The 24996-nt window shown below is 54.1% G+C and overlaps 1 protein-coding gene across 1 annotated transcript in view; it reads right to left on the bottom strand.

Moving 5' to 3' along the window:
* FNDC4 (fibronectin type III domain containing 4) overlaps positions 1-20121 on the bottom strand; it is a 40508-nt gene extending 20387 nt beyond the window's left edge. The window contains exon 1 of the mRNA XM_045009782.1: positions 19731-20121. Within this exon, the coding sequence (XP_044865717.1) occupies positions 19731-19806 (76 nt within the window). The 5' untranslated portion in view covers positions 19807-20121. The remainder of the gene's footprint in view (positions 1-19730) is intronic.
* Positions 20122-24996: the final 4875 nt, after the last annotated feature.

Genomic DNA, 24996 nt, shown 5'->3' with positions numbered 1-24996 from the left:
GGGCTGTAGGGACATGCCAGCCACTTCCAGGACCAAAGCGGCGCGGAGGGAGGCACAGCAGGCAGGGAGCTGCCTTAGCTCTGCTGCTGGCACATCTCTGCACACCCCTTGGAGGGAGGGGGTCAGCAGGTCTCTGTGTACTGCCCGGGGTGGGGGCAGTGCATGGAGTCACACACACACCCGCTCGCTGTCTGTCTCTGGGGCCCTGATTGGCTGGAGTTTGAGAGACGGCTTGTCAGTAAGCAAGGGACATCTTGTAAAGTCCCTGTGCTAGGGATGGCAGGGTGCCAAGTGATTGCTAGCAAAACTCTGTTGTTACTCCACAAAACAATGCCGCTTGGCCCTAGAGTCTGAGCTATGGCAGCAGGTTGGGGCTCACCCAGTTTTGTGAGGTCCCTTTGTAACTCGTCACAGACAGCTTTGCGCTTAACTATCTGGAGTAGTTTGTATCACCTCCAAGTGTTGCCACCTCACTGTTTACTCTCTTTTCTAGATCGTTTATGAACATATTGAATAGGATTGATCCCAGAACAGACCTCTGGGAGCCACCTCTATTCACCTCTCTCCATTCTGAATACTGACCATTTCCCCCCCACACCCCATCTTTTAACCAGTTACCGATCCAGGAGGGGACCTTCCCTCTATCCCATGACAGCTCACTCTGCTCAAGAGCCTTTGGAGAGAGACCTTGTCAAAGGTTTTCTGAAAGTCCAAGTACACTATATCCACTGGATCCCCCTGGTCCACATGCTTGTTGACCCCCTCAAAGAATTCTAGTAGACTGGAGAGGCATGATTTCCCTTTCTAAGAGCCATGTTGGCTTTTCCCCACAAATTGTGTTCATGTATGTGCCTGAAACTGTAGTAAAGAACAGAATTAGCAATCATTTTGCCTGCCACTGAAGTTAGGCTTACTGGCCTGTAATTGCTGGAATCACCTCTGGAGCCTTTTTTAAAAATTGGTGTCACGTCATCCAGTCATCTGGTACAGAAGCTGATTTAAATGATAGGTTACGTACCACAGCTAGTCATTCTGCAATTTCATATTTGAGTTCCTTGAGAACTCTTGGGTAAATACCATCTAGTCCTGGTGACTTACTTCTCTTTAATGTATCAGTTGTTCCAAACCTTCTCCACTGACACCTCAATCTGGGACAGTTCCTCAGATCTGTCACCTAAAAAGACTGGCTCAGGTGTGGGAATCTCCCTCAGCCTCTGCAGTGAAGACTAATGGAAGTGCTACTCCTTTAGCATCTCCATCAGCCAGTGGCCCCACTAATTGTTAGGCCGCCTTCCTGCATCTGATGTACTTAACAATAAAAAAAAAAGTTTAGTTTTTGACTCTTTGGCTAATTGCTCTTCAAATTCTTTTTTGTCCTGCCTAATTATATGTTTATCCTTGTCATGCCAGAGATTATGCTCCTTTCTATTTTCCTCAGTAAGATTTCATTTTCAATTTTTAATACACCTTAAAGGATGTCTTTTTGCCTCTGACAACTTGCTTGACTGTTTAGCCACGATGGCATTTTTTTGGTCCTCTCACTGTGTTTTTTAATTAGGGATATACATTTAATTTGAGCCTTTGTTATGGTGTCTTTAAAAAGTTTCCATGTAGCTTGCAGGCATGGCACTTTTGTGACTGTATCTTTTACATTTCTGTTTAACTAGCTTCCTCTTTTAAAAAAAAATGTGAACTTTCTGAAGTTAAATGCTATTGTGAGGGGCTTCTTTGGTATTTTCTCTCTCATAGGGATGTGAAATGTAATTACATTATGGTTGCTGTTACTGAGCGTCTCAGCATTATTCACCTCTTGGACCAGATCCTGTGCACCACTTAGAACTAAATCAAGAATTGCCTCTCTCCTAGTGGGTTCCAGGAGTAGCTGCTCCAAGAAAACCTCATTAATTATCTCGACAAATTTTATCTCTGCATCCCATCCTGAGGTGACATGTACCCAATCGATATGGAAATAGTAATAATGGGGGATTTCAGCTGAGTTTTCTAGTTTTATAGCCTCTCCAATCTCCGGGAGCATTTCATAATCACCATCACCATCCCGGTCAGTAGTGTATCCCTACTGCTATATTCTTATTATTCAAGCACAGAATTTCTATCCATAGAGATTCTATGGTACAGTTTGATTCATTTAAGATTTGTATTCTATTTGACTCTGCCCCCCCCCGCCCCCCACACACATTTAGTGCTACTCCCCAACCAGCACAACCTATTCTGTCATTCCTATATATTTTCTACCCTGGTATTACCGTGTCCCATTGATTATCCTCATTCCACCAAGTTCTTGTGATGACCGTTATATCAAATCCTCACATAATACCAGGCCCTCAAGTTCACCCATCATAGAATTTAGAGTTCTTGCATTTGTATATGAGCACTTACAGAATTTGTCACTTTTTAGCTGTCCGCCATTATGTGATGTGATTAAATGGGACTCTTTTTCATTTGATTTTTCTCTTCAGTTCCTGTCGGTACTTTATCAACTTCCATCCTCTCCTCCTTACTAGCAATAGAATAACCTCTTTAACAAATCCTCCTCTAAGGGATGTGTCTGTCTGAATCGCGTGCTCCTCCACACCTGTTGGCTTTCTCCCAGCCCTTACTTTAGAAACTTCGCTGACCTTTTTAATTTGACATGCAGCAGTCTGGTTCCATTTTGGGTTAGGTGGAGCCCATCCCTCCTGAATATGCTCCTCCTTTCCCTAAAGGTTAATGGTGACCAGATGCTCAACACAATTAATATTAACAACAAGGGAGAGGCAACACATTCCCTAATAGGGAAAGAACAGGTTACAGATAACTTGGGGAAGTTAAATGTATTCAAGTCAGCAGAGCCTGATGAAATTCATCTTAGGGTACTTCAGGAGCCAGTTGAAGCAATCTCAGAACCATTAGCAATTATTTTTGAGGGTGCGTGACCCTCAGAGGACTGAAGAAGGGCAAAGATAGCACCTGCCTTTAAAAAGGGAACAGAGAACCCAGGGAACTACAGACCAATCAGCCTAACTTCAGTACCTGGAAAGATACTGGAACAAATGATTAAACAATCAGTTTGTAAGCCCCATAAGATTAAGAAGGTTGCAAGGAATAGCCAGCATGGCTTTGTCAGGTTCATGCCAAACCCACCTGATTTCCATCTTTGACAGGGCTTTGGCCTAGTGGATGGGGGAAGCAGTAGACCTGGAACAAGTTGATTTTTTTTATTATTAAGGCTTTTGACAGAATCCCACATGCCAGTCTCATAAGGAAACTAGGGGAAAGTGGCATAGATGAAATTATTATAAGGTGGGTGGACAATCGGTTGAAAGACCATACTCAGAGTAGTTATCAATGGTTCATTGACAAACTGGTAGAATATATCTACTGGGGTTCCACAGGGGTCAGTCCTGGGTCTGGTACTAGTCAATATCTTAATTCATGACCTGGATAATAGAGCAGAGAGTATGCTTATAAAATTTGCAAGTGACACCAAACTGTGAGGGGTTGCAAGCACTTTAGAGGACAGGATTAGAGTTCAAAATGACCTTGACAAATTAGAGAAGTGGTCTAAATTTAACAAGATGAAATTCAGTAAAGACCAGTGCAAAGTACTACACTTAGGAAGGGAACAATCAAATGCCCAACTACAAAATGGGGCATAACTGTCTAGGTGGCAGTACTGCAGAAAAGGATCTGGGAGTTATAGTGGATCACAAATTGAATATGAGTTGTCAATGTGATGCAGTTGCAAAAATGGCTTATTTTCCAGGGGGTATTAATAGGAATATAATATGTAAGACATGGGAGGTAATTATCCTGTTCTACTCGGCACTGGTGAGGCCTCAGCTGGAGCACTGTCCAATTCTGGGCACCACACCTTAGGAAAGGTGTGGCTAAACTAGAGAGAGTCCTGAGGAGAACAATAAAAATGATGAAACGGTTAGAAAACCTGACCTCTGGCTATGAGGAAAGGTTATAAAAACTGGGCACATTTAGTCTTGAGAAAAGAAGGGTGAGGGGCGACCTGATAAGTCTTCAGATATGTTCAGGGCTGCTATAAAGAGGATGGTGACCAATTGTTCTCCATGTCCACTGAAAGGTAAGTCAAGAAGTAATGAGCTTAATCTGCAACAAGGGAGCTTTGTTATGCGTTAGGAAAAGCTTTCTAACAATACAGATAGGTAAGTTCTGGAACAGGCTTCCAAAGGAGGTGGAGGAATCCCCTGTTACTAGAGGTTTTTAAGAACAGGTTGGACAAACAACTCTCAAAATGGTCTAGGTTTACTTGGTCCATCCTCAGTGCAGGGGGTTGGACTTTATGGTCTCTCGAGGTCCCTCCATTGTACCTTTTCCCCTCCCGCGTGGCTTACTTTGTGTTTATTGACACTCAACTTAACTTGGCATCACGTCGCCCATCGCCTAGCAGAGTTAGGTCTCTCTAGTTGCTCACACCTCTCTCTGGTCCTGACCCAAGTTCCCTCTAAGCCGCACAGGCATGCAGCTGCCTATGAAGCCCCACGCAGGGGCTCAGGGCTGTGGCGGGGAGAGGAGCCCCTCCTCACTGCCCCAGAGCAGACCGGCTGCAGGAGAGGCCCCAGTGTGGACCTGGCCTGGCCCAGCCTGCCGGAGCTGCCGGTGGAGAGGATCCCCTCCTTCAGCCCAGCCCAGCCCTGCTGGAGCTGCCATGGCTGGGGAGAGGTACCTCTCCCCCAGCCTGAAATGCTGGTGTGAGGGGGGCTCGTGGGAGTCCTGTCTCCCTACCTCAGCTCTGGGGCAGCCTGCACTCCAAACCCCTCATCCCTGGTCCCACCCCAGAGCCAATTTCCCCCCACACACACACACTAACCTTCTGCCCCACCCCAGAGCCCCCTCCTGCACACTGAACCTCTCATCCCTGGCCTCACCCCAGAGCCCATCCCCCCCCACACACATCCCAACCCTGAGCCCCCTCCCACACCCCAAACCCCTCATCCCTGACCCCACCTCAGAGCCCCCTCCCACACCCTGAACCTCTCATCCCTGGCCTCACCCCAGAGCCCATCCCCCCCCACACACATCCCAATCTTCTGCCCCACCCCAGAGCCCCCTTCCACACTCTGAACCTCTCATCCCTGGCCTCACCCCAGAGCCCATCCCCTCCCCCACACACATCCCAACCTTCTGCCGCAACCCTGAGCCCCCTCCCACACCCCACACCCCTCATCCCTGGCCCCACCTCAGAGCCCCCTCCCACACCCTGAACCTCTCATCCCTGGCCCCACCCCAGAGCCCGTCTCCCCCCCCCCCCCACACACCAACCTTCTGCCCCAACCCTGAGCCCCCTCCCACACCCCAAACCCCTCATCCCTGGCCCCACCCCAGAGCCCATCTCCCCCCCCCAACACATCCCAACCTTCTGCCCCACCCCAAAGCCCCCTCCCACACTCTGAACCTCTCATCCCTGGCCCCACCCCAGAGCCTGTGCCCCAGCCCTGATCCCCCTCCCGCACTCTGAACCCCTCAGTTCATACAGATGCTGATCAAAGCTCCTTGCTAACCCCAGGCAGCTGCTGGCTGGGTCATCTCGTCCCCAGCACTCCCGCCACAGCATGCAGTTATAACACACCCACACCTGCCCCCTTTCCAAGGAAGGTCACAGGCAAGAAGTGAGGTCTGAAGAGGTGCTTTCAGCTTGGAAGGCCTGCCTGCCTGTTGTCTCCTCAGCCCAGCATTACTCTTTCTGCAGGGCCTGTATGGAGCCGTGATGCCTGGGGCAGTCACTGCTGTATCTCCAGTTGCCCTTCCTTGTGCTCCGTACAGAGGTATGTAGTGGGCCCAATCCTGTAGCTCCCATTGAAGTCAGTGCAGCTGCTGCAATGGGACCCAGAGCGTGGCCTGGACAGTGTGAGAGGGGCCGGATTAATAATGGGTGTGTTCCTGTGCTGCCGGGCCACCCCTTGGGCTCTGGGGAAAGCTCCCTGCCCCCATATCCTGAGGGAAAGCTCCAGAGTCTCCCTCGAGGGGTTTAGGAGCTTCACTCTCCGTCCTTTGGGACCTCCGCAGGCTCTGCATGGCTGGACACGCTCACCCAGCTCATTGCATAAGGCCTTGTGCCTCACCCACCAGCCAGAGCATCAGCCCCAGCCCCATCCCACTCCAGAGCCAGTGCCTGCCCTCTCTCTCCCCGGGGGAAGGCTGTGCGGTTAGGCTCTGCCTCCTGGGTTCCCAACCATGAAGCCTCGCAGGCAGGGAGAGGGTTTGCCACAGCTTGAGTGGGACACAGGAGGCAGCAAGTTGGCTATTGAATAATAGGGGGGCAGGGATCTGGATGGGGTTCTGCATGTGTCATTTAGCGTAGATCCCTGGTGAGCCAGTGCTGCCCTCCCTCCATTTCTGTATTTAGTGATGTGCCAGAAGGCCAGTCAGTACTGCCTGGGCAATCCCCAGGGCCATCCCCTCCCTCCGCCCCTCCACCCCCCACGTACAGAGCAGAGACTGCAGGCCCAGTGCCCCCCCCCCCCAGTCCCTCCACCTCCACGTACAGAACAGAGACAGCAGGCCCAGTGCCCCCCCTACCCCCACGTACAGAACAGAGACTGCAGGCCCAGTGCATGCCCCCCCCAGCCCCTCCACCCCCCATGTACAGAACAGAGACTGCAGGCCCAGTGCCCCTCCACCCCCACGTACAGAGCAGAGACTGCAGGCCCAGTGCCCCCTCCACCCCCACGTACAGAGCAGAGACTGCAGGCCCAGTGCCCCCTCCCCAGCCCCTCCAGCCCCACGTACAGAGCAGAGACTGCAGGCCCAGTGCTCCCACCACAGCCCCTCCCGCCCCACGTACAGAGCCGAGACAGCAGGCCCACTGCCCCCCCGACCCCCACGTACAGAGCAGAGACTGCAGGCCCAGTGCCCCCCCTACCCCCACGTACAGAACAGAGACTGCAGGCCCAGTGCCCCCCCTACCCCCACGTACAGAACAGAGACTGCAGGCCCAGTGCATGCCCCCCCCAGCCCCTCCACCCCCCATGTACAGAACAGAGACTGCAGGCCCAGTGCCCCCTCCACCCCCACGTACAGAGCAGAGACTGCAGGCCCAGTGCCCCCTCCACCCCCACGTACAGAACAGAGACTGCAGGCCCAGTGCCCCCTCCCCAGCCCCTCCAGCCCCACGTACAGAGCAGAGACTGCAGGCCCAGTGCCCCCTCCACCCCCACGTACAGAGCAGAGACTGCAGGCCCAGTGCCGCCTCGCGCTCCCCTCCAGCCCCACGTACAGAGCAGAGACTGCAGGCCCAGTGCCCCCCTCCAGCCCCTCCACCCCCACGTACAGAGCAGAGACTGCAGGCTCAGTGCCCCCCCCCCAGCCACTCCACCCCCACGTACAGAGCAGAGACTGCAGGCCCAGTGCCCCCCCCAGCCCCTCCACCCCCACGTACAGAGCAGAGACTGCAGGCCCAGTGCCCCCCCGCCCCAGCCCCTCCACCCCCACGTACAGAGCAGAGACTGCAGGCCCAGTGCCCCCTCCACCCCCACGTACAGAGCAGAGACTGCAGGCCCAGTGCCCCCTCCACCCCCATGTACAGAGCAGAGACTGCAGGCCCAGTGCCCCCTCCACCCCCATGTACAGAGCAGAGACTGCAGGCCCGGTGCCCCCTCCACCCCCACGTACAGAGTAGAGACTGCAGGCCCAGTGCATGCCCCCCCCAGCCCCTCCACTCCCCACGTACAGAGCAGAGACTGCAGGCCCAGTGCCCCCCCCAGCCCCTCCACCCCCACGTACAGAGCAGAGACTGCAAGCCCAGTGCCCCCTCCACCCCCACGTACAGAGCAGAGACTGCAGGCCCAGTGCATGCCCCCCCAGCCCCTCCACTCCCCACGTACAGAGCAGAGACTGCAGGCCCAGTGCCCCCCCCAGCCCCTCCACCCCCACGTACAGAGCAGAGACTGCAGGCCCAGTGCCCCCTCCACCCCCATGTACAGAGCAGAGACTGCAGGCCCAGTGCCCCCTCCACCCCCACGTACAGAGCAGAGACTGCAGGCCCAGTGCATGCCCCCCCCCCAGCCCCTCCACCCCCACGTACGGAACAGAGACTGCAAGCCCAGTGCCCCCTCCACCCCCATGTACAGAGCAGAGACTGCAGGCCCAGTGCCCCCTCCACCCCCACGTACAGAGCAGAGACTGCAGGCCCAGTGCATGCCCCCCCCCCAGCACCTCCACGTACAGAACAGAGACTGCAAGCCCAGTGCCCCCTCCACCTCCATGTACAGAGCAGAGACTGCAGGCCCAGTGCCCCCCCCCAGCTCCTCCACCCCCGCGTACAGAACAGAGACTGCAAGCCCAGTGCCCCCTCCACCTCCATGTACAGAGCAGAGACTGCAAGCCCAGTGCCCCCCCAGCCCCTCCAGCCCCACGTACAGAGCAGAGACTGCAGGCCCAGTGCCCCCCTCCACCCCCACGTACAGAGCAGAGACTGCAGGCCCAGTGCCCCCCTCCACCCCCACTTTCAGAGCAGAGACTGCAGGCCCAGTGCCCCCCTCCACCCCCACGTACAGAGCAGAGACTGCAGGCCCAGTTCCCCTCCACCCCCACGTACAGAGCAGAGACTGCAGGCCCAGTGCCCCCTCCACCCCCACGTACAGAGCAGAGACTGCAGGCCCAGTGCATGCCCCCCCCCAGCCCCTCCACCTCCACGTACAGAACAGAGACTGCAAGCCCAGTGCCCCCTCCACCCCCATGTACAGAGCAGAGACTGCAGGGCCAGTGCCCCCCCCGCCCCCTCCACCCCCCATGTACAGAGCAGAGACTGCAGGCCCAGTGCCCCCCCCCAGCTCCTCCACCCCCGCGTACAGAACAGAGACTGCAAGCCCAGTGCTCCCCCCAGCCCCTCCAGCCCCACGTACAGAGCAGAGACTGCAGGCCCAGTGCCCCCTCCACCCCCACGTACAGAGCAGAGACTGCAGGCCCAGTGCATGCCCCCCCCAGCCCCTCCACCTCCACGTACAGAACAGAGACTGCAGGCCCAGTGCCCCCTCCACCCCCACGTACAGAGCAGAGACTGCAGGCCCAGTGCCCCCTCCACGCCCACGTACAGAGCAGAGACTGTAGGCCCTCCATCCCCGGACAGCAGCTGGGCTGGAGGAGGGATGCTATGCTCTCCAAACACATTGATCACCTTGGAGGACAGCTAGTGTCAGATCAACAGGCAGCATTAGCACTAGAATCGATGCCCATGTCCCTGCAGCCGCTGAGGACACACCTGCTGAGGTATTAATCTGCTGCAAGGTTTACGTGATCACTGTGTTTATCTTGGGTGACAAAGGAAGCAGGAGCTGCCTGATGCGACCTCTTTATGCTCAGCACAGGCAGGGACAAAACGTGTTCCTCGTTTCCAGAGCTCTTCAATCTCTGGTCCTAGCCTGACACACCACGTGGGGCCACTTACGCAGTAGCACCGGCACAACATTTCATATCGCGAGGGTAAACACTACACAGTTCAATCTGCTTGCACAGCCTCACTGGAGCAATAGCATTAAACTCTACACTGGAGCCTATGCAGAAGGTGAAAGGGACGGGCTTTTCTGTTTCCCTGCCAGATATTATGTTTCCAGTGCCGCAAGGTCCTGGGCTGCAAGAGTTTATTGCAATGCACATCCGTAGGGGCAGAGCTCAGCTTGCTGTGGGCACCTTCCCCCTGCATTTCCTGAGGTCTGGGTGATCAAGTGGCCCCTAAAGCAGACACAGCTCCCTGTCCCAAAGAGCTTTCTAAGACAAGAGGCACCATGTGAGGGCAACAAACCACAGGGCTTCTAGGGGATGGAGGGTATTGGAGCAGATATAACAGTGTGGTTACACAGGCTACTATCACTGACAAAACTTTATCCAGGGGCTGGGAGAAACCATAAAATCCTTGCTGCTAAAGCTTGCCAATGCCACAGTAACTGGTGGGGTGGTGAATAACGATGGGGACAGGTCAGTTCTACAGAGCCAGCTAGATCTCCGGGGGAGGTCGGCTTACTTGAACATGAGTGTTAATACAGCCAAATCCAAAGTCATAAATTGAATAACGAATGCAGACCACACTTAGCTGATGGAGGACAGTAGTTTGCAAAGCATCAACTCTATAAAGGACTTAGGAATCACAGTAGAAACCAATGAACATGAGTTCCCAGTGGGATGCTGTGACAAAAACAGCAAATGTGATCCTTGGATACATAAGTGGGGGAATACAGAGCAGAAGTAGGTTGTATACAATGGCAGTAACTCCAGTTACTGGATACTATGTCAGTTCTGCTGTCCACACTTCAGAAAGGATGATGACAAACTGGCAAGGGTTCAGAAAAGAGTTACTAAAATAATTTATCATCTAGAAAAAGATTTGTTGTTTACCTTGCTGTGACTGGTTCTTTGAGACATTTTGTCCATGTGGATCCCAGTCACAGCGCATGCACCTCATGTGCATGAGACCAGAATCTGGGACTAGCAGTATCTTTTGAGGCCACTTCTGAGCCCTACATGTCCTTCTAGCCCCACTGGCCAAGGGCATAAAAAGCAGAATTGGCCCTACAGCCTCTCAGCTCTCTCACCAATGCAGAGAACCAGGAGAGATTAACTCCAAAGGCGAGCGAGTCATGGGCTCCACACAGACATCACATCTCAAAGAACCACAGTTCCTGCCAGAGAAGTAACTGTTCATTCTGCATCAAAGTCCACATGGCTCTGACGTGTGCCTTGCTAGCAGGTCCCAGATTAACTGGAGGTGGGTGGAGGAGTCCTAGCCACACCTCGCTAAATAAGGATTTCAGAACTGCTCTCTCCAATTTGGCTCTGATCTAGAGGCCAGATCCATAATGGTGTCTGAAAGTCTAGGCTGACTCCATGGGGCTGTTCTCCAGGTGGCTGGTATGGGAATGGGCCTTGGGCAAGCCACAGAGGTTGGCTGAGCAGTAGTTGAGTGGGCCCCAATTCCTGTGGGGAGAAGGTAAACTTCCTAACTGGTAGATGGGTGTAATGGGTTGGGTTATCCAGGACAACGTTTCCAAGATGAGATGAGTTGACCCTGAACTGTTTTCCCAGTGACCCAAATAAACAGGACAGTTTTCTGAATGCCATCCAAGGTGTGCAGCTTGGCTTCCCCTGGATTGGGAGAGAAAAACAGGAGGGTGGGGGTTTGGTTTAAATGAAAATCCGACACCACCTTGGTCAGGAATGTAGGGTGGAGCCCCAGCACCACTTCTCCCTAGGCAGCACTGTGTAAGGAGGATCTGCCATCAGAGCTGGGAGCTCACCAGCCATTCTGGCGGAGGTGATCGCTACAGGAGGGCAGTTTGAGTGTGAGGGGTCGAAGGGGCCGCCTATATGGCCCATCAGAACTGCACTGAAGGGTGGGTGGGAGCACCCGTACGGGTGGGTATGTATGAGCCAGGCCTTTTAGAAATGTTGGAACACTGAGAGGAAACACTGGATGGGGCAGGGGGGGCAAGCTGAAACAACAGCTAACTGGACCCTGACAGACCCAAGATCCCTCCTTCAGTTTGCCATCACCACAGAGCCCAGCCTCCCCCTGGTCCCGTTCTGCTGAACATCTGCCCAAGTGGTTCTGGCTTATTGTCTAACCCAGGGGTTGGAAACCTTTCAGAAGTGCTGGGCCGACTCTTCATTCATTCACTCTGATTTAAGGGTTCGCGCGCCAGTCATACATTTTAACGTTTTTAGAAGGTCTCTTTCTATAAGTCTATAATATATAACTAAACTATTGTATGTAAAGTGAATAAGGTTTTTTAAATGTTTAAGATGCTTCATTTAAAATTAAATTAAAATGAAGAGCCCCCCGGACTGGTGGCCAGGACCCAGGCAGTGTGAGTGCCACTGAAAACCAGCTCGTGTGCCGCCTTTGGCACGTGTGCCGTAGGTTGCCTACCCCTGGTCTAACCCCTGTTCACTGAGGGGAGCATTTCCAAAGGTGCTCACTGAGTTTTGGTGCTTAAGCTGAAACATCTGGGGTCTGATCTTCAGAGATGTTGGGTGCCCTCAGCTCCAGGGGAAGCCACCTCGCTGAATCAGGAACCTGGGACTGGATGGACAAAAGGAGTTAGGCACCTCAGTCCCAGTTTTGCACAAAACTCCCACCGAACCTTGTAGGTGCCTAAAGTCACATAGGCGCTGACTCCATGAGTGCTCCTGGGCTGGAGCACCCACAGGAAAAAATTAGTGGGTGCTTAGCACCCATCAGCAGCCAGCTCCCCCCGATCAACTCTTCCCCCTCCCTCTCAGCACCTCCTGCTGTTTTATGGCATATAGGAGGTGCTGGGAGGGAGGGGGAGGAGTGGGGATGGGGCGTGCTCAGGGGAGGCGGCGGAACTGGGTGAGAAGAGGCGGGGTGGGGATGGGAGCTTGGGGGAAATGGTGGGGGTGGGGCCTAGGGTGGAGCGGGGGTGGGAAGAGGCGGGGCAGGGATGGGGTGGGGATGGGAGCTTGGAATGGTGAGGGAAGGGCCTGGGGCAGAGTGGGGGGTTGAGCACTCCCGGGACCCGGAGGAAGCCAGCACCTGTGTGTCTGCAGTAAAATTCCCTTGGCACCTATGTTTCCATCTCAGAGCAGGTGCAATGCTGCCTCCCTCGAGGCATCTGCATACCTATCTCCCACCTAAGCGCCAGAGCGAGTCCCAGGCTGGGGGAAGATGGCGTCTGGCTGCCTAAGGGCTTGGCTACACTCGAAACTCTCCCGCGGCAGTGCTTTGAAGTGCAAGTGTGGTCGCGGCGCCAGCGCTGGGAGAGAGCTCTCCCAGTGCTGCAGGTACTCCACCTCCCCGAGGGGATTAGCTTACAGCGCTGGGAGGTCCACAGCGTTTGAAAGTTAAGTGTTACTTAACATTTTTGAACAAGGCATTTTAAGTTGTTAGTTCTCCTTTACTGGGGTAGGTCGCAGAGCAGTACCATGAGAGGAGTAGAACAGGAAGAAGGCAGAATTGAGACCTTTCAAAGTTTTGGCCCAAGCGAGAGGGCATGGAGGTGTCATTTGAGCTCCTCGCCTCAGGTGCCAAAATGTTGTGGGCCGGCCCTGACACAGACTGTAAGTACCTACATGGGGCACTTCGGTCTAGCAGAGACAGGGCTAACACAAGCCCATGGCTGAAAGCAGAAGCTAGACAAATTCAGACTGGAAATAAGGCAGAATTTTTTTTTAACACTCACAATTATTAACCATTGGAACAACTTATCAAGGGCTCTGGTGGCTTCTCCCCCACTGGCAGTTTTTTAAATAAAAATGTGATGTTTTTGTAAAAGATCTGCTCTAGTTCAAACAGAAATCTCCAGGGATACTGCAAAGCCTGAGGGGCCCAGAGAAGAGCAAGGAGAGTGATCAAGGACATGAAAAAGAGAGATCAAAACGACTGGGATTGTTACCTCAGGAGAGGACTAAGAGGAGCGATGAGGGAAGTACCTTCCATAAAGACTGGTCTAGAGCAGGTAGATTCAGAGCTCGTGTTCTCCATGTCTCATAACCTAAGAAAGAAGGGTACATCCAGACTGCCCGCCGGATTGGCGGGTAGCGATCAATTTATCGGGGATCGATATATCGCGTCTCGTCTAGATGTGATATATCGATCCCCAAACGCGCTCCCGTCGACTCCAGAACTCCACCAGAGTGAGCGGCAATAGCGGAGTCGATGGGGGGAATCGCGGCCGTTGATCCCACGCCGTGAGGACGGGAGGTAAGTCGAAATAAGATATGTCGACTTCAGCTACGCTATTCCTGTAGCTGAAGTTGCGTATCTTACATTGACCACCCCCCCCAGTGTAGACCAGGCCAAAGGGACAGTAAAAAAACCTGAAAGTGGGAAATTCAAAACTGATAAAAGAAAATATGTTTTCACACAAGATATAATCAGCCCATGGAATTCACTGCCATAGGAAGTCATGGAGGCCAAGGGTTAGCATTCAGAAAGGGACTGGAGCTATATGGATAACAAGAATATCCAGAGTTATCATAGTTAATGATAACTAGCCAAAAACTCCAAAGGTAATAACAAAATGTTTTTAAGTACATCAGAAGCAGGAAGCCTGCTAAACAACCAGGGGCCCCTGGATGATCGAGATAGAAAAGGAGCACTTAAAGTCAATAAAGCCATTGCAGAGAAATTAAATGGAGTCTTTGCTTCAGTCTTCACGGCTGAGGATGTTAGGGAGATTCCCAAACCTGAGCTGGCTTTTGTAGGTGACAAATCTGAGGAACTGTCACAGATTGAAGTGTCACTAGAGGAGGTTTTGGAATTAATTGATAAACTCAACATTAACAAGTCACCGGGACCAGATGGCATTCACCCAAGAGTTCTGAAAGAACTCAAATGTGAAGTTGCAGAACTATTAACTAAGATTTGTAACCTGTCCTTTAAATCGGCTTCGGTACCCAATGACTGGAAGTTAGCTAATGTAACGCCAATATTTAAAAAGGGCTCTAGAGGTGATCCCGGCAATTACAGACCGGTAAGTCTAACATCGGTACCGGGCAAATTAGTCGAAACAATAGTAAAGAATAAAATTGTCAGACACATAGAAAAACATAAACTGTTGAGCAATAGTCAATATGGTTTCTGTAAAGGGAAATCGTGTCTTACTAATCTATTAGAGTTCTTTGAAGGGGGACAAGGGGGATCCAGTGGACATAGTGTACTTAGATTTCCAGAAAGCCTTTGACAAGGTCCCTCACCAAAGGCTCTTGCGTAAATTAAGCTGTCATGGGATAAAAGGGAAGGTCCTTTCATGGATTGAGAACTGGTTAGAAGACAGGGAACAAAGGGTAGGAATTGATGGTAAATTCTCAGAATGGAGAGGGGTAACTAGTGGTGTTCCCCAAGGGTCAGTCCTAGGACCAAGCCTATTCAATTTATTCATAAATGATCTGGAGAAAGGGGTAAACAGTGAGGTGGCAAAGTTTGCAAATGATACTAAACTACTCAAGATAGTTAAGACCAAAGCAGACTGTGAAGAACTTCAAAAAGATCTCACAAAACTAAGTGATTGGGCAACCAAATGGGAAATGAAATGTAATGTGGATAAATGTAAAGTAATGCACATTGGAAAAAATAACCCCAACTATACATACAATATGATGGGGGCTAATTTAGCTACAACGAGTCAGGAAAAAGATCTTGGAGTCATTGTGGATAGTTCTCTGAAGATGTCCACGCAGTGTGCAGAGGTGGTTAAAAAAGCAAACAGGATGTTAGGAATCATTAAAAAGGGGATAGAGAATAAGACTGAGAATATATTATTGCCCTTATATAAATCGATGATACACCCACATCTCGAATACTGTGTACAGATGTGGTCTCCTCACCTCAAAAAAGATATACTGGCATTAGAAAAGGTTCAGAAAAGGACAACTAAAATGATTAGGAGTTTGGGGAGGGTCCCATATGAGGAAAGATTAAAGAGGCTAGGACTCTTCAGCTTGGAAAAGAGAAGACTAAGGGGGGACATGATAGAGGTATATAAAATCATGAGTGGTGTGGAGAAAGTGAATAAGGAAAAGTTATTTACTTATTCCCATAATACAAGAACTAGGGGTCATCAAATGAAATTAATAGGCAGCAGGTTTAAAACAAATAAAGGGAAGTTCTTCACGCAGCACACAGTCAACTTGTGGAACTCCTTAGCTGAGGAGTTTGTGAAGGCTAGGACTATAACAGCGTTTAAAAGAGAACTGGATAAATTCATGGTGGTTAAGTCCATAAATGGCTATTAGCCAGGATGGGTAAAGAATGGTGTCCCTAGCCTCTGATTGTAAGAGGATGGAGATGGTTTGTGAGCAGCTTGACCTGCTGCTCACAAACAGGGAAGAAATAGTAGAGGAAGCAATAGTGGATGGGAACCTGGGAGGCAGTGACCATGAGATGGTCGAGTTCAGGATCCTGACACAAGGAAAAAAGGAGAGCAGTAGAACAGAGACCCTGGACTTCAGAAAAGCAGACTTCGACTCCCTCAGGGAGCTGATGGGCAAGGTCCCCTGGGAGAATAACATGATGGGGAAAGGAATCGAGGAAAGCTGGCTGTATTTTAAAGAAACCTTATTGAGGTTGCAGGAACAAACCATCCCGATGTGCAGGAAGAAAAGTAAATATGGCAGGCGACCAGCTTGGCTTAACAGTGAAATCCTTGCTCGTCTTAAACACAAAAAAACAGCTTACAAGAAGTGGAAGATTGAACAAATAACCAGGGAGGAGTATAAAAGTATTGCTCAGGTATGCAGGTGTGAAATTAGGAAGGCCAAATCACACTTGGAGTTACAGCTAGCCGGGGATGTTAGGAGTAACAAGAAGGGTTTCTTTAGGTATGTTAGCAACAGGAAGAAAGTCAAGGAAAGTGTGGGCCCCTTGCTGAATGAGGGAGGGAACCTAGTGACAGAGGATGTGGAGAAAGCTAGTGTACTCAATGCTTTTTTTGCCTCTGTCTTCACAGACAAGGTCAGCTCCCAGACAGCTGCACTCTGCAGCACGGTATGGGGAGGAGGTGACCAGCTCTCTGTGGAGAAAGAAGTAGTTCGGGACTATTTAGGAAAGCTGGACGAGCACAAGTCCATGGGGCCGGATGCGCTGCATCCGAGGGTGCTAAAGGAGTTGGCCGATGAGATTGCAGAGCCATTGGCCATTATCTTTGAAAAATCATGGCAATCGGGGGAGGTCCCGGATGACTGGAAAAAGGCTAATGTAGTGCCCATCTTTTAAAAAGGGAAGAAGGAAGATCCAGGGAACTAAAGGCCAGTCAGTCTCACCTCAGTCCCTGGAAAAATCATGGAACAGGTCCTCAAGGAATCAATCCTGAACCACTTAAAGGAGGGGAAAGTGATCAGGAACAGTCAGCATGGATTCACCAAGGGCAAGTCATGCCTGACTAACCTAATTGCCTTCTATGATGAGATAACCGGCTCTGTGGATGAGGGGAAAGCAGTGGATGTGCTATTTCTGGACTTTAGCAAAGCTTTTGATACAGTCTCCCACAGTATTCTTGCCAGCAAGTTAAAGAAGTATGGGCTGGATGAATGGACGGTAAGGTGGATAGAAAACTGGCTAGATGGTCGGTCTCAATGGGTAGTGATCAATGGTTCCGTGTCTAGTTGGCAGCCGGTATCAAGTGGAGTGCCCCAAGGGTCGGTGCTGGGGCCGGTTTTATTCAATATCTTCATTAACGATCTGGAGGATGGTGTGGACTGCACCCTTAGCAAGTTTGCAGATGACACTAAACTGGGAGGAGTGGTTGATACGCTGGAGGGTAGGGATAGGATACAGAGGGACCTAGACAAATTAGAGGATTGGGCCAAAAGAAATATGATGAGGTTCAATGAGGACAAGTGCAGAGTCCTGCACTTAGGACAGAAGAATCCCATGCACTGCTACAGACTAGGGATCGAATGGCTGGGCAGCAGTTCTGCAGAAAAGGACCTAGGGGTTACGGTGGACGAAAAGCTGAATGAGTCAGCAGTGTGCCCTTGTTGCCAAGAAGGCTAATGGCATTTTGGGTTGTATAAGTAGGGGCATTTCCAGCAGATCGAGGGATGTGATCATTCCCCTCTACTCAGCACTGGTGAGGCCTCATCTGGAGTACTGTGTCCAGTTTTGGGCCCCACACTACAAGAAGGATGTGGATAAATTGGAGAGAGTCCAGCGGAGGGCAACAAAAATGATGAGGGGGCTGGAGCACATGACTTATGAGGAGAGGCTGAGGGAACTGGGATTGTTTAGTCTGCAGAAGAGAAGAATGAGGGGGGATTTGATAGCTGCTTTCAACTACCTGAAAGGGGGTTCCAAAGAGGATGGATCTAGACTGTTCTCAGTGGTAGAAGATGACAGAACAAGGAGTAATGGTCTCAAGTTGCAGAGGGGGAGGTTTAGGTTGGACATTAGGAAAACCTTTTTCACTAGTAGGGTGGTGAAGAACTGGAATGGGTTACCTAGGGAGGTAGTGGAATCTCCTTTCTTAGAGATTTTTAAGGTCAGGCTTGACAAAGCCCTGGCTGGGATGATTTAGTTGGGTTTGGTCCTGCTTTGAGCAGGGGGTTGGACTGGATGACCTCCTGAGGTCCCTTCCAACCCTGAGATTCTATGATTCTATGATTCTATGGGTGGCAGGAGAGAGATCACTTGATCATTGCCTGTTAGGTTCACTCCCTCTGGGGCACCTGGCATTGGCCACTGTCAGTAGACAGGATACTGGGCTAGATGGACCTTTGGTATGACCCAGTACGGCTGTTCTTATGTTCTTATGATAACAAAAGTTCTGGCAGGAAGCGTAAACCTCCTGCTTCAGGTTTTAAGATGAGCTGTAATTATTAGAGACTAGGATGAGGACTAAAGTGTGGGGCAGATTATCCCATAACTGCGGCTGTGGTGTTCTCTGACCTTCCTCTGCAGCACTGGTACTAGCCGCAGCATATTGTGCTAGGTGGGCCTTGGGTCTGGCATCCCTGCTCCTAAAAACTGGCCCACACTCCAGCAAGTGGAGCTGACCTGAAGCTCTTAATTTCTGCTTTATAAATAAGCAAAGCAGACCACAACTGTAAAGGGAATGTTAGTAACTTTCTTGTACTTACAGTGGGGGCTTGCTGGGGCTTCAGTGATGCAGGGACCTGGTGCAGGCCATCTGCATGTGGTGTATTTCACCCTACAGATTAAATTGTGATCTCCAGTAGAAAAGGAATAGGTAATGCAACCTTCCCCTGGTGGTCAGACTGGTGTGATTTTCCGAGGAGGCCAGGACTTGCCCCCAGAGCTAACCAGCGACACCCAGCTGCAATGGCCCAGCTTTGTTGAGTGCACCCAGACCAAGGAGGCAGGAGCTTGGAACTCTACTGATTAATCAATTATGTTTTGGTAAAACGGAGTCAGTCCCCCCACCCACACACACAAGCAAGCAGGGGCAATGACGTTATAGCAGGGATGAATTTGGGCCAGTGGGGCTGCTCGTGTGAACAGGGTAAACAAGATTTGTTCTTCAGCGAGGAGGGGGAACTTCGCTGTTTACATGGCAGCTAAGTCAGGGCTCTCCGTTCTCCTGTGCTTGGTTCGGCAGAGGGGCCTCCCCTGGGCCTGCGGAGAGCGGGCAGGGACTGATCTATTTAGCCCGTCTCGGTGGGTTCTTCTGCCTTCACATAGGAAACCGGAACCGACTTCCGAGCGCCCTCCCGGGACGGGGGGCAAAGGGGCTGCGGAGAGAGCAGCACGGGGCGAGCCCCGGGACCCGGCCAGGGCTGGGGAGCTCGGATCACTGCGGAACCTCCTTCCTCTCGCCTTAAAAACCCGAGCGCTGCTGGAGTCCCTGCTCGCTCGGCGCCGCAGCCCGGTGCTCCCGCAGCCCGGCGCTTGCTGCAGTCTGCGGCCCCGGAGCCCCTTTGCATTGCAGGGCTTTGCCACTGGGTTACACCCGCAGCCGCGGCCGGGTCCCCTCCCGCAGCTGCCGCGCGCCGGGCTGGGATCAGCCCAGTGCAAAGCTGGACAGGAGCCCGGCCCGGCGCCCTCCCCCGGCCCGGCCCCGCGCCCTTCCCCGGCCCGGCCCGGCCCGACCCGGCGCCCTCCCCCGGCCCGGCCCCGCGTCCTCTCCCGGCCCGGCGCCCTCCCCCGGCCCGGCCCGGCCCGGCCCTGCGTCCTCTCCCGGCCCCTGCCCGGCGCCCTCCCCCGGCCCGGCCCCGCGCCCTCCCCCGGCCCCTGCCCGGCGCCCTCCCCCGGCCCCTGCCCGGCGCCCTCCCCCGGCCCGCCCCGCACTCACTTGCTCGCACCAGGCAGAGGTCGCAGCTGAACAGCACCAGCACGGCCGAGTTGAGGCAGGCGGGGAAGGGGGCCATGGCCCCGCGGAGGGGCAGCCCGCTGGGGCCGCAGGAACCCCGGGCTCCGTGTCCGGCGCGGCGGCTTCGGCCCCCTGCCCCGGTGCGCAGGGACGGGGGCGCGGCCGGGGCATCAGCCTCACAGGGGGGCGGCCCCGCCGGGAGAGGGGCGCGGGGCTCACCGCGGCGCCCGCCCTGGGGCTCCCCGCCGGCGCCCCGCACGGGAGCCCGGCGCAGCGACGGCAGCGAGCCGGGAGGCAGCCGCGCTCTCCTCCATCAATGCCGCTCCCAGGGGAGCCGGGCGGGCGGCGCGGAGCGCAGCGGGGCACGGGCAGGACGCGGCTGGCACCGGCCCGAGCGCAGCGCGCAGTCTGGAGCCAGGCGGGACCTGCGGGTCCAGCACCGCGGACAGCTCCGCCCAGGCCCCGCCCTGCCCCCCCGCGCCGGGCGGCTCCTCCCTCCAGTGCCCCCCACCTCTGGGCAGCTCTCCACCCCCAGAACCCTGCTGCAGGGACATGCTGGTGCACCCTCCCCATCTCGCACGGTGCCACCCTGTACCTGCCTCGCACGGTGACACGTGCATGGTGGCACACTCACCCAGCCTAACCCCATGGCACGTTCGCACGATGGTGCACCCTCCCCATCTCGCACGGTGCCACCCTGTACCTGCCTCGCACGGTGACACACGTGCATGGTGGCACACTCACCCAGCCTAACCCCATGGCATGTTCGCACGATGGTGCACCCTCCCCATCTCGCACGGTGCCACCCTGCACCTACCTCGCACGGTGACACACGTGCATGGTGGCACACTCACCCAGCTTAACCCCATGGCATGTTCGCACGATGGGGCACCCTCCCCATCTCGCACGGTGACACCCTGTACCTGCCTCGCACGGTGACACACGTGCATGGTGCCACACTCACCCAGCCTAACCCCATGGCATGTTCGCACGATGGTGCACCCTCCCCATCTCGCACGGTGCCACCCTGTACCTGCCTCGCACGGTGACACACGTGCATGGTGGCACACTCACCCAGCCTAACCCCATGGCATGTTCGCACGATGGTGCACCCTCCCCATCTCGCTCGGTGCCACCCTGTACCTGCTTCGCACGGTGACACACGTGCATGGTGGCACACTCACCCAGCCTAACCCCATGGCATGTTCGCACGATGGTGCACCCTCCCCATCTCGCACGGTGCCACCCTGTACCTGCCTCGCACGGTGACACACGTGCATGGTGGCACACTCACCCAGCCTAACCCCATGGCATGTTCGCACGATGGTGCACCCTCCCCATCTCGCACGGTGCCACCCTGTACCTGCCTCGCACGGTGACACACGTGCATGGTGGCACACTCACCCAGCCTAACCCCATGGCATGTTTGCACGATGGTGCACCCTCCCCATCTCGCACGGTGCCACCCTGCACCTGCCTCGAATGGTGACACACGTGCATGGTGGCACACTCACCCAGCCTAACCCCATGGCATGTTCGCACGATGGAGCACCCTCCCCATCTCGCACGGTGCCACCCTGTACCTGCCTCGCACGGTGACACACGTGCATGGTGCCACACTCACCCAGCCTAACCCCATGGCATGTTCGCACGATGGTGCACCCTCCCCATCTTGCACGGTGCCACCCTGTACCTGCCTCGCACGGTGACACACGTGCATGGTGGCACACTCACCCAGCCTAACCCCATGGCATGTTCGCACGATGGTGCACCCTCCCCATCTCGCTCGGTGCCACCCTGTACCTGCCTCGCACGGTGACACACGCGCATGGTGGCACACTCACCCAGCCTAACCCCATGGCATGTTCGCACGATGGTGCACTCTCCCCATCTCGCACGGTGCCACCCTGTACCTGCCTCGCACGGTGACACATGTGCATTGTGGCACACTCACCCAGCCTAACCCCATGGCATGTTCGCACGATGGTGCACCCTCCCCATCTCGCACGGTGCCACCCTGTACCTGCCTCGCACGGTGACACACGTGCATGGTGGCACACTCACCCAGCCTAACCCCATGGCATGTTCGCACGATGGTGCACCCTCCCCATCTCGCACGGTGCCACCCTGTACCTGCCTCGCACGGTGACACACGTGCATGGTGGCACACTCACCCAGCCTATCCCCATGGCATGTTCGCACGATGGTGCACCCTCCCCATCTCGCACGGTGCCACCCTGTACCTGCCTCGCACGGTGACACACGTGCATGGTGGCACACTCACCCAGCCTAACCCCATGGCATGTTCGCACGATGGTGCACCCTCCCCATCTCGCTCGGTGCCACCCTGTACCTGCCTCGCACGGTGACACACGTGCATGGTGGCACACTCACCCAGCCTAACCCCATGGCATGTTCGCACGATGGTGCACCCTCCCCATCTCGCACGGTGCCACCCTTTACCTGCCTTGCACGGTGACACGTGCATGGTGGCACACTCACCCAGCCTAACCCCATGGCATGCTCGCACGATGTTTGCACCCTCCCCATCTCATACAGTGACGCCATTTACCTGCCTCACACAGCAATGCCCTAGCACAATGGTGCATCCTCCCCACCTCGCATGGTGCCACCTTTACCTGCCTCACACGGTGATGCACTCACATGGTGACATAGTTGCCTCACCTTACACCCTGGTATGCTTGCACGATGGCGCACGCTCCCCACCTGGCACAGTGACACCATCTCCCCCCCTCGCACAGTGACACACTGGCATGGTGACGCACTCTCCCTGCCTCACACAGTGACACACTTGCACAGTGACACACTCCCATGGTGAAGGTCTCCCCATTTCATGCAGTACTCCCCCCTGCTTGGCACAGTGACATGCTCACATAGTAACACACTCCTGCATAGCTGTGTTCATGCTGTGACCTGTCCTCCCTGCCTGACACGGTGATGTTTGCTCGGTGACACATATTCATGGTGATGCTTTTCCCACATCCCCTGTGATGGGTCTCGCTGGGCACCTGTCCATGCGCCTCCCCTGCTCACGCTGTCTGTCACACAGTAGGTCTCCTTGAGTTACATTTCCTTGCAGATCTGAACTTGTCCCCTGGGCTGGTTGTGAGGTTTGGGGAAAGCAGCCCTGCCACCACCCGCCTAGCCAGCAGCCATGGTGTGGCTAACAGGGGCAGGGGAGGGGGACAATTTGCAGGCCAGGGTGAAATTCACCCTGTGCAGAGGGAGAGCTCAGGGCACAAAGGTTCCAGTGAGCTGTCCAAGGCCTACGCGCCCTGTGCTGGGCTGCATGGGGTTTGCTGCAAGAGACCCCAGCTGGCTAGGTTCAGACCTTGGCAGATCTGGGGGAGGGAGTAACTCCTCCCCTGGGCTCTGTGAGCTTGGCTGCAGAGCCCCATTGTGCCCGTGTACAGAAGGGTGCAGCATCCTCACCTGCTGTGTTGGATGCTGCTCTGCTCTCTGTACACACTCCTATGCACCCAGCAAGACCCTAGTTTCTCAGGGAGGCCAACACATCTCAGGGACCTGGAGAGGAACCGTCCAGGGTTTGAAATGACTCATCCAAATGTTGCCCTCTCCAAGTTCTGTGTTTCCAGGTTCGGGGCCACACTGCTCTTCCCCCTGTAGCAGGAATGTTACTCACACACTGCTCCCCCATCCTCCAACCTCCAGGCCCCCCAAACCTGTAACAAACCAACCAGAAAGAGATTTCTCCCCCAGAAGAGCGGTGCCAGCGACTGCCCTGGTTAGCATGGTGGGTTTATGGCAGGTGCAGATTCTGTGGGGATGGAGGCCATAGACAGACAGACTGACTGACTCTGGGCCAGAGTTAGCCCTATGCCATTTGAGGCTGGTGAAATGGCTTCTCCACCTCTCCATAGCCCATGCTGTGGCCTGGCCTCGCTGGCACAGGCAGGTAACAGCTGGGCTAACCATACAGATGGTCTGGCAAGGGTCCAAGTTGTGCAGTGTAAGCCAGGCCTGCAGGGACCTTCCCACAACTTGCCCTGTGCAGTCATCTCTGCAAAGGGGGACACACGGACTGCCCCACGCTCCAGGGAGCAGGGCTAGCTAGAGCACAGCGCGCTCGGGTACAGCTACACGTGTGGTACAGGGCGTGCAAAGTGGATGCTGGCTCCTTTGGGCATTTTTCCCTGTGAAAAGGAGACACATGCAAATCTTTGGTGTTTCAGCTCCTTAGGAATCCCTGCCTGCACTGGTGGGTTCTCAGCCTGGGAGAGTGCCGGCTCCTGGCCAAAGACTCCCCTTTGCCTAGTCTTTTCTGCTCATCTCTCTATTGAAACAAACATAGGCCTAGCCAGACCTACATCATGCATTCTGGACAAAGTGCTTCGTTACTATAGCACGTAAAGACTGGTCTGTCCTCACTGCAGCCGCCTCTGATGGGTTAGCGGCAGCGCCAGAGCCTGATCTCTACACAGGAAGGTGTGTGGCTCAAACTCTGCGCTACGCTCCCTCTTCCTTAGCCCCTGAGGGAGGAGTGTGTTTGGCCAGTGCTGATACCATGAGCCGCCGCGCAGTCTGCTTGGCCTGGTGCCAGTGCATCCATACGCTGAGACCAGGGGAGGGGAGGAGTAGTTAGGTGGTCACAATTTTTTTAATGGCAAAGAGGAATTTTCTCCTCCTGGAAAGTCCCCCATGCAGGATGCAGCCAGAGCAGAAAATGAGCTAGAAGCTGGCGCTCTGGATGTTAGCTATTGATTGGTGCTTCCTAACATCAGAGGTGCTGCACAGTGAATGGCCTGGGGAGGATTTGATAGCTGCTTTCAACTACCTGAAAGGGGGTTCCAAAGAGGATGGATCTAGACTGTTCTCAGTGGTAGAAGATGACAGAACAAGGAGTAATGGTCTCAAGTTGCAGAGGGGGAGGTTTAGGTTGGATATTAGGAAAAACTTTTTCACTAGTAGGGTGGTGAAGAACTGGAATGGGTTACCTAGGGAGGTAGTGGAATCTCCTTCCTTAGAGGTTTTTAAGGTCAGGCTTGACAAAGCCCTGGCTGGGATGATTTAGTTGGGTTTGGTCCTGCTTTGAGCAGGGGGTTGGACTAGATGACCTCCTGAGGTCCCTTCCAACCCTGAGATTCTATGATTCTATGATTGTGCTCAGTGCACATGGCAGACGCATGGGTTAGAACCCACACCCAGCAGGTGGTGGCATGAGGACAGTTGAACAGAGTTACTCTTCTTAGCAAAGAACATGGCTTGG

Source organism: Mauremys mutica, chromosome 3 (assembly GCF_020497125.1).
Source record: "Mauremys mutica isolate MM-2020 ecotype Southern chromosome 3, ASM2049712v1, whole genome shotgun sequence".
Classification (NCBI taxonomy): domain Eukaryota; kingdom Metazoa; phylum Chordata; order Testudines; family Geoemydidae; genus Mauremys; species Mauremys mutica.
Note: the sequence above shows the minus strand (reverse complement) of the source record. Positions and strands in the feature narration are given on the sequence as shown.